Genomic DNA, 10,338 nt, shown 5'->3' on the forward strand with positions numbered 1-10,338 from the left:
GTGTTGCGCGCTTGCCTGATTTAGCCGTTCAGAGTCGTGTTTGAGGGCAGCTTAGCCCCTGGGGGTTGAAGATGAAGGCACACTGCTGAGAGATGTCAAGTCTCTCTGGCCTCATTTACTGTGTGGTTGCAAACGCTGCTTTTTCACAGCGGCTCAAATGATTCTTACGTGGACCTGCATCTTGGATCAATTTATCTGTAATCACACTTCCTTTGTAGAAAATGTTTATAAATCAGGTTAACTCAAAATTGATTTTGTTAACTAGCGACCAGCATTTTCATTCAATTACCGTGGTTTAGAGTTCTTCACAACTTAGAGGAAGGTCTTTAGCAAGAATGAACACTGCATTTAAATGCACTGTTTTTACAAAAAAATGAAAAAGTAGCAGAGCCAATTGTTATTCGGATGTCAAAGTAGAGTACTATTTTTTTGACCTGCGCAAAACAGTTTTAGCCATTGAATGCACTGCTTGATTGATTTGTGACTACTCACAGAGTCTGCTCGAATTTAGGCATAGAGAGGTGAACTCATTTTAATTCTATCATCCTGTTAAAAATGGTAAACGAAAGAAAGAAAGAAGGTTATGGAAAGATTTTGAAAAATATTCTTGCTTTTATCGTTGATAGACTTTTTCCAGCAGTTTACATATTGGTGCGGCATTTAATACTGTAATGCAGCAGTGAAGCATACATGCACTTCAGATTTTGTTTTAGTTTAAAAAAAAAGGTCTCTGGATCGTTATAGAAACAGACATTACTTAAAGGATTCTTCCATATTCTTAATTTGTTTAATTTAAAGGAATATTGCAATTACCATAGAGTAGACTCAGACAATTGAAAACATTGAAACATCTTTCTGTGATGATCATGATCTCAGTTTGTCACCTTGGCTTCCTCCCACATTTAAAAAACCTTGCATTGTAGTTTAATTGAAGACTCTAACTTGTCCATAGCTTGTACTCCAACTCTTTCCCAAACCCATCTGAAATAAACTCCAGCTCACCACTGACCCGAATGAGGACAAGTGCAAAAGAATATTGAAGGACGGACATGAATGCAAAAGAAAATTGAAGGATGGACAATGGATGGATGGACAAAAAAACAGGGAGCCAAACACTTTCAGTATGACCTGTGTAAATTGTTGCAGTCTTTGTTGATAAACTAAAATAGCATCAATATTTTCTGTATAAACTGGTCTAGTATTACATACTAAACCACTTGATTCAAACAAAGCATTATCTGTTTACAGTCTTTTCTCCTAGGCTCTCAGTCTGGGAGAAGTTCAAATGCATGCAAATTGGTCTGTAGTATATGTACTTGTGGTTAGTACAGACCAAGAGAGCTGCCAGAAAGCTGTCCACCGTAAAGGTTAAACTCAATTTACTCGTATATCAAATTCATTTTCCTCACTGAAATGAATTGAAATGTCATTATTATGTATGTGACAGGCCTCCCCCACATTGTTACAGATTTTTAATAAAGAAAATGGTACTGTACTAAGTGTAAAATATGAAAATAAGAACATAATGTAACAGAAAAGAGAATATACATTTTTAAACTAGTTTTATAAAGTGTAATTAAGCCCCCCCCCCACGCACACACACACACACACACACACACACGCGCACACTGAAATGAACTTTTAGTGTGCTACTTCACTGTGACGCTTTACTACGTCACATCGAGGAGGGAGGGCAGACATCCTCATGACGCAAACGCGTGCGGATGATGGTAAGAAAATCCCACACTGGATGCAAGCAGGATTCAAATCCTTTGCCAACGTGACTTCCTATCAGGCAGTCATTTATGCCAGCGAGTGTCAAATAGAGGGGCCCCACATGCTGCAAAAGTGACACTTGGCGACGGGGACTCTGCGTGTTTCTTGCACTTTAATGGATACTTTTGGAAACAGTGGAAAGTTGGCGTCCTCACAATTGGATTCATTTGGGATATAGCCTCTGTTCTTTCACTTGTACCCATGAACTGGCCGCCACCTCCTCCTAGACAATGAAGACAACTCGCAGATGCAGGACTCTTCTGTCGGTGGGCTTGAACTTCTTTGCCTTGCTCTTCGCCATCACGGCTTTCATCACCACCTACTGGTGCGTGGGGACGCAGAGGGTGCCCAAGCCCAAGTGCAGCAAACTGCGGACCCACCAGTGCATCGACTACGGCGTCAACGAGACCGACCCAAACAAGGTGGTCTATAGCTGGGAGACCGGGGACGACCGCTTTCTCTTTCGACAGTTCCACACTGGAATCTGGTTCTCGTGTGAGGAGAACATCGACGATGAAAGTAAGATGCCCAGGTGTGTGTGTGCACGCGCGCGGTCCCGTGGCAAAGTTGTTGGGACTCGACTTGGCAGGGGCATGCATTTTTTCCCTCCAGCATTTACACCCATCGATCACCATCGAAATTTATTAAAACATCCTGTTTTCAGAAGTGCAAAAATGCACACTTGGAATTTAGAAAAGTAGAAGTCTAGATACTTGTGTAAAAACACTTTGATAAGTAGAAGAGCTGCTTTAAGAATAAAAGTAAAGTAAGCAAACATTTAAAAAGTCCATACTCTAAAATGCAGTAGCTAAATGATTATTTCAGTCCATTATACAGTATAATGTTCCCATAGTTTTGCTGACATGAACTGACGATAGGGTTGAACAATTAATCAAATTAAAATAAAGATCACAGTGTAGTAGAATGCAATTTTCAAATTGCAAAAGTTTTTAGGTTGAGACAAGACACAACAAATTTACCATGAATAATTCTTGGAGCTGACCAGTTTAAAAAATATGCCTTAAATAAGGACATAGATGAGGAATATCGTGTTTCTCTTCATCTTCATTATGCTACAGTATCTGGTTCACGTCCCTCCATGTCACAGATTTTTCTGTTTTTCCTTCTACTGTTAACTTTACCGCTTGTTTATATTGAGGTACAAAAAAAAAACAATAACACATAACAAATAACAAAGCCTATTTTGACAGTAGGAGTAGAAAGTACAGGTTAAAAATGTTAATGTATGGAATATAAGTAAAAAGTTGTCAGAAAGTGTAGTACTTTAGTACTAAAGTAACTACACATTCCTGAATAATCTACTCAAGTACAGCAATGAAGCACAGTCAACCCCACATACTCACAATTCTGCACCTGCACATTTGCGTATGCATGGATTTTTTTCTCCAATATTTTTTAAAATATATATGTTTAAATATTTTGGTTTTTTTCCCTTTTTTTCTCCTGAAATTCTTTCCTCACTTTCGCTCCATTTTTGGTGGTAAACATATATTGAATAATTACAACGCGTTTTGGAGAATGTTTTGATTTTTTTGAAAGAAAATAAATATTTTTTTTCCCCACCATTGCATTTCAGTGGGCTTCAGTTTTACAGTAATTTTTGCTTTTCACAGACTGGCCTGGTTTCTATCGCCTGCGAATAGACAGTAACACTTTAATATAGCCCACTATGTGGGCTGTATCAGAAAATCTGCCTTTATAATAATGATAATAACCTTAATGATAATAATAATAATCCTTACTTTTGACTGGCACAGTCAGGAAAGTATTCTTTTATTCAATATTGTAATTCCCATTGTAGTTTCCCAAATTGTATTGAGTCAAGGCACCCATTTTACATTGTAAAATTCTCACTGCACACCACCTGACAAAAGTCACAAAAAGTATGAATACTGAAATAATGAAGATCCCATCTTAATTGAATCACAAATGTACTTACTCTGTTTGAAACGTGGGTCTGTTTAATTGAACACAAAACTAATAAACTTGTGGGAAGCTTTGATTTCTTCTGTTGTATGAATGGCAACAGGTGGATACATACAGTAGGATTAGTGTACTTTCTGCTATCTAATGAAAGAACATTAAACTGTTCTGCCTGTCACTGGTATAAATGAAGAAAGATACTTTATATTTGTAATTCATTTTTTGACAAATGAAGTAAAATAGGTTCATTTCCTGTGGCTCCTCTGATGATCTCTTTAGACAGTTCCACACTGGAATCTGTTTCTCGTGTGAGGAGAACATCCAAGACCCCCTGGTTGGAAATCACTGTTGTAGCTTGGCTTCTTGTTTTTGCTTTGTTACTGTAGGGATGTTGATTGAAATGGAGAGGTTTTGGTAATATTTTCACCCAGTCTTATAGCTACATGTTTTTTGGGGATACACAACGATCATTTAACATTATCGTATTTGTAATGTCAGAATTGGTCATACAGATTGTATTAAACCTTGTTACATTCCTGCAAGTGTCGCTACTGGCGTGTCCTGTGGGTATTTCAATGAAGTTGTGTTTGTGTTTGTCACTTACATATGTACATTTGGAATTTGTCAATAACTAAAGGATACATTGGCAAGCATTTCATCAGCATATAATTGGGGCTCCATGGACCAAATGAACAGCTTGGAGGCATTTAAAAACTAAACTAGGTTATTCTGCAGGTCCAAAACTGTTTCCAATGAAGGTGGCAGCACTGATGAGCGTTCCACTTGAAATGATAACAATACCACAGTCACTATGTTTTCTCATCTACAGTATTTGTCACTCAGAGAATGAGTACGAAAAATAATTGAAACAACACACGTAGTCAAGTCAAATTTTTCTGTAAAATAATTTGTTGTATGTGTCCCCACTAGTCTAAACAGCATTCTGAATCTGATTAATATTGCATTTGTGGAATATGAAATGAGCAGCAAAATCCACCCGTTTTTTGTCCATCTCAGGGCATTTTCCATTGCTGTCGCCTGAAAATGACATCATAGTCATGGCTCAGCTGCTTCATTCATATTCCACAAGCACATTATGATGAATCAGAATACCTTGTTTGGACTAGTAGTGCTGCATCGAAGATATCATTGTAAAGAAAACTTTTGCTCTGACTTCCCTTTAAAGAACAAGAGAGAAGACGAGTGTGAAGCCAATATCAGCATTTAGAGGTCTTGACAAGCAAGGTCAAAGCTGCTCTCTGGCCAGATTACTCCTCTGTAGCTGGCACACTGCCTCTAAACCTAGAATAACAAGGGGGGTCCATTTTTTGGTGGAAACCATTGTAACATTAGTTTAGACCTGTGCTGCACTTAGTTACTTTGTGTTGCTCAGCAACAAAAACAACACATGAATTGAAATTAGTCCTGAGGGTATTGCTAAGACATGTCTATTTTATCAAGTGGCTGTACGATGGAGGGCGAGCTGAGACAGCTTGAGTTAATAAGGATTATGTAACAGAGGCCTTGATGAGTTTTTCCTCAAAACAGCTGTTGCCAGCTTCCGTCTACCTGATTAAAGTGTTCCTTTACAACAACTTCATCTGCATTGCTTTGTTTGCTCCACTCATGGCTTTACGTGTCATTGCAAAAAGGGTCTTTTTTTTTCTCTAAAATAGTGTATCAGCGGCTCAGTGTTTCTAGTCCTCTGCGAAGGGATTGTAACACAACGAGAGCAGAACCTGCTCTTATAGGTCTTGCCAATGAATGACCATCTGGTTTGAGTGACGACAAACCATATCCATTTTTGAATCAATAATCAAGTCAGTTTCCATATTACTAATGGAATGGTTTATTTAATTAGCCTCATATGTATTTATCTATCTATTTTTGTTTCAGGAATGTTTAATAAAAAGTCAACTTCTACCTATGTGCTTCATCCCAACAACAAAAGTTAATATTGTGATTCTCTGTGGTCCTAGGTGAGAGATGTCGCAGCTTCATTGATTTGGCTCCTGCATCAGAGAAAGGTGAGTGTTCTATCATGGATGTGAAATGTTACAAGCTCAAATATTTTAGTCTATTATTCCCTAAATTGTAATACAATTTTGCCTGCAGAAGTGTATCTGCACCCCCACCCCACCCCCCCTTGATTTTCAAATGATGCTTCAATTAAGTGGTTGCAGCATCCATTATTTAACTGTATGAATATTTATCTTAAGTCTAATAAAAAGGAAGGCCATTCATGCTGATCTAATGTTGAATCACTGACAAACTGACACAAATTGTACAAAAACACAACTTCCTATGTGCTAGGCTTCATTCGAAGTATCTGAGACAAAATTGAGCCTCTACTTGTTTAGCATTGAGTAAATAGTGTCTCCGTTACCCTTGAGGCACATCATGTCCTTTATTCCTGATGAATGAAATTTCCCTTTCCAATATGCTGTATGCTGTTTGTGAAGAAGAGACACTCTGGGACAAAACAATGACGCATTATGCATATGGATCAATCATGTCAAATTACTTTCCTCCAATGGGTGTTCAGTATATCTGTATTCTAATTGGTAGAGAAAATAAGCAAGAGACAACATTTATAAATGATCATGCTACATTTCATTTGGTTTAACCTAAGACTTTGGAAGTGTTGAAGGAGACTTTTAACATTGGTTGAGTTTAGTCATGATACATGATATATGAAGTACAATACAATAGAATATTGAAACATTCAAGCATAATTCAAAAGAGGATTCAAGGACAGAGTACTGTCATCCATGCTGTGACTTGATTTGCATAATCCTGACTGAAATGAGCAAATATGACACTGTCCATTATTTGCATTTCATCATAGTATCTTGTTTGTCAGGGATGCTGTGGCTGTCGCTGGTATCTGAGATGTTGTACATAGTCCTGCTGGTGGTGGGCTTCAGCCTCATGTGTTTGGAGCTTGTCCATTCCAGTAACATCATTGACGGACTCAAGCTCAATGCGTTCGCCGCTGTCTTCACTGTGCTCTCAGGTTGTCATCATGTATTTATATTTGCTTTGGCAAGCCTCGACTATTTGCAAATATATACAGAATTCAACAAGGTGTACAGTATATTATTGTCATTTGCTAAGGTGTACAACCGCACAGCATCATAATGACTGGCTTCATCTTGAACAGTGACCAAAAATTGGATGTCACAGTAAACTGCAAACTACAACCTCGTTAACAAGCAATGTTAAATGATTTGTCCGTAATCTTATCACGGAAGCTGTTCTATTGGATGACATTACATTTTATAACATGCTGCAGCAAATTCGGTGGAATTTGAAGAAAGAAACTCATATTAAAAGTTTAATTGTAGAGACAAGGCATTTGCCATACTCTAGCTGAGACTGTCATGTTAATGACTTAAGTAGTCAAAGTTAGAAAATGTTTCTAACCTCTTCCATTCGATTGCAGGTCTTCTGGGCATGGTGGCTCATGTGATGTACACTCAGGTCTTCCAGGTCACCGTCAGCCTGGGACCTCCTGATTGGAGGCCTTATAACTGGGACTATGGCTGGTCTTTTTGGTATGACTCAATATGCAAAACATTGTTATTGTTTGGCTTCTCTACATTAACAGATAACTTTTAGAAAAACCAACACAAAGAGGGATTCAAAATATTCCATGCAGCCACTTCAAATAGTCTCTTAGCTCCATTCTCACTTCGCCACAGCATCACTGTCACCACTAATGAAAAAATAAACGCCAAAGCTCTCATGTTATGCAGGATTAGGCTTTGGCGCCAAAGCCCCAATACAGGCGCGATTGGGATTGCATAAGGGGATGATATTTCACGCCTTACAATATGTGCAGTGTGGGAAAAATTAATATGCGAGTCGAAACAATTCTTGACCTTTTAGGAGCATCAGACCAACCGGAGCGTTCAGTACATGAAATGATGATTTGATTGTCTGACCTCAAACATGACCCGCTTTACTTGAGGAGAGCAGAGGGACTTAAAGGGATTGACACTAATCTAGGCAAGCACACTGTGACGATATTGGGAGGGGAATATTAAAATGCGATTTGGATTGAGCACTTGCCACTTTTTCAACAGAGGTTAAAACTGAAAGTGAGTCGCAGGTACTAACTCTTTGCCTGTGTGTGTGCGTGCGCGTGTGTGTGTGTGGGCGTGTGTGGGTGTGTGTGTCATATTATATTAGCATGGCCTGGGCGTCCTTCACCTGCTGCATGGGTGCATCGGTCACCACACTCAACTCCTACACAAAGACTGTCATCGAGTTCAGGCACAAACGCAAGACCTTTGAGCAGAGCATTCGCGAGGAACACGCAAGAGAGGCTTTTGAATATTTCCGAGAGCCGTCTGTGCACTCCATTTCTAAGTCTGTAGAGGTCTATTCCAGCCAGACCCTTAAGAGCGGCAGGAAAACACCCATACCGGCGGACTCCTTAGACCTGAGTGACATTCGGGCTTCACTGGGGGAAGAGCAGTGCTGAAATTGGCAGGACAGCTTGATTTGAGGTTGCTTGGCGGCTGGATGACGCCTAGTAGTCTTCATTTTGAGACAAGAGCACCAACGAACATTTCAGGCCAGACATTTAATAATCGCTGCCTTAATTTAATCTAGTCCCTGGAAGTGGGAGATGTTGAACAATCCAAACCAGCAGAGAACAAAAGTACTGACAGATGATGGTGTTGTTTTGTGAAATGTAGCTGTTAAAGAAAGTTGTATATTCCCATGATTCCAGTGAAGGTCACATATGTTTTTAGCCTTACTGAACATGTTGTGAAAGCACTGTATAAATAAAGTTGTGTTGACTTCTTCTATTAAAAAGTATATATAATTATTTGTATAATATATAATAATTATAACTTGTAAAATATAAGTATATCACTGAACATGACTGTCGAACCATGAAGAGATTTACAATGCTTTTCGATTTAAAATTAGAGCCACAAATACTTGCAGCTAATCTTGTGCCTACAGACAAAATTGTGCTGTTGTATATGATGTGGATTGTAAGTGTGTGGTATTTTTCTACAGGGTGTGATGGGAATCTGGGCGTTTACAATGGCAAATCTCTTACTTTGTCTTGCTTGTTGGTGATGGGCAATCACAACATTTTGACTGGAACATTATGTATGGCTAAAAGTCTGTCGAGTCATACACTCTGTGAATGATTTAAATTTCTTTGTACTGTTTCTGTTAAATGTATTCTGCTTCAATTTGAAGACAATCAATTCTATGCTCGAAAATGTATAATTATAAAAATTGGTTTCAACAAACAGTAATGCTAATTATTAGACCAAGTTTGAAAACATTAGCAGAAATACAGTATGTCAGTAAATGGCTTTTATAAATGGATGAAAATTATTTTAATCTTCTTATGTATGTGTATAAATTGGGGGTTGGGTATCTTCTCTCTGTCACATCCTTGACAATCTAGAGAAAACACTTCAACCATGGTTTTTGCAACTCAAAAAAGTATTTACCTTATGTCTGTCATAGAATTCCCCATGTACTGCTCATCCTCCTTAGGTTCATGGGCTACTGGAGCCATATACCATCTGACATTCATGTTTCTGGAACGTGGGCGGAAGCGGAAATAGTCGGAGAAAGGGAAGAATATGCAAATTCCACATAGAGATGCTCCAACTATAATTGTTGAGGTATATTATTCCACCGTATGGCTACATCAATTAAAATAAAATCTCTCTCTCTCTCTCTCTCTCTCTCTCTCTCTCTCTCTCTCTCTCTTTCTCTCTCTCTGTCTCTCTATATATATGTATATATATATATATATGTATATGTATAAAAAAATCTCCCCGTGCCTGCGTGGGTTTTCTCCGGGCACTCGGGTTTCCTCCCACATTCCGAAAACATGCATGGTAGGTTGATTGGACACTCGAAATTGCCCCTAGGTGTGATTGTGAGCGCGGATATTTGTTTGTCTCTATGTGCCCTGCGATTGGCTGGCAACCGGTTCAGGGTGTCCCCCGCCTACTCCCCGATGACAGCTGGGATAGGCTCCAGCACGCCCGCGACCCTTGTGAGGAGAAGCGGTATAGGTAATGGATGGATAATGGATATATATATATATATATATATATATATATATATATAAAATTATATTCTGCTACCTACCAGAAAATCCTGAGGGAGAATATTTTGCCATCAGTTTGAGGCCTCAAGCTGAACCGCATTTGGGTTCAATGATCAAAAACACATCAGTTAGTCAACTTCTGAATGGCTTAGATGACAAAATGAAGATTTTGGGGTGGCCAAGTTAAAGTCCAGACTTCAATCTGATTGAAATGCTTTGTGACATAGCCTTTAAAAAGCCGTTCAATGCTCAGAAAACCTCCAGTGTTGCTGCATTAAAGCATGTCTGCAAGGAAGAGTGGGCCGAAATATCTCCACAGAGATGTCAAAGGCTCATTGCCAGTTATGGAAAAGGCTTGATTTCGGTTCTTGGTGCTGCTGTGGGTGGCCCAACCAGTTGTTATGTTTAGGGGACAATCACTTTTTCACACAGGGCCATATACAGTAGGTTCAGACTTTTTTTTTTCTCCCTTAATTTTAACAATAAAAACCTTTATTGAAAAACTGCATTTTGTGTTTACT

At 38.8% G+C, this 10,338-nt stretch overlaps 1 protein-coding gene across 1 annotated transcript; it reads left to right on the forward strand.

The window, feature by feature from the left end:
- Nucleotides 1–1,758: 1,758 nt before the first annotated feature.
- On the forward strand, nucleotides 1,759–10,325 carry LOC147145718 (germ cell-specific gene 1-like protein). Its single transcript, XM_086033402.1, has 5 exons — nucleotides 1,759–2,295; nucleotides 5,700–5,747; nucleotides 6,584–6,736; nucleotides 7,166–7,277; nucleotides 7,915–10,325. The coding sequence occupies exons 1-5, from the start codon at nucleotides 2,007–2,009 to the stop codon at nucleotides 8,207–8,209; spliced, it is 897 nt and encodes a 298-aa protein (XP_085889528.1). The 5' UTR covers nucleotides 1,759–2,006; the 3' UTR covers nucleotides 8,210–10,325.
- Nucleotides 10,326–10,338: the final 13 nt, after the last annotated feature.

Source organism: Filicampus tigris, chromosome 6, assembly GCF_054856515.1.
Source record: "Filicampus tigris isolate MCC_2025a chromosome 6, RoL_Ftig_1.0, whole genome shotgun sequence".
Taxonomy (NCBI): domain Eukaryota; kingdom Metazoa; phylum Chordata; class Actinopteri; order Syngnathiformes; family Syngnathidae; genus Filicampus; species Filicampus tigris.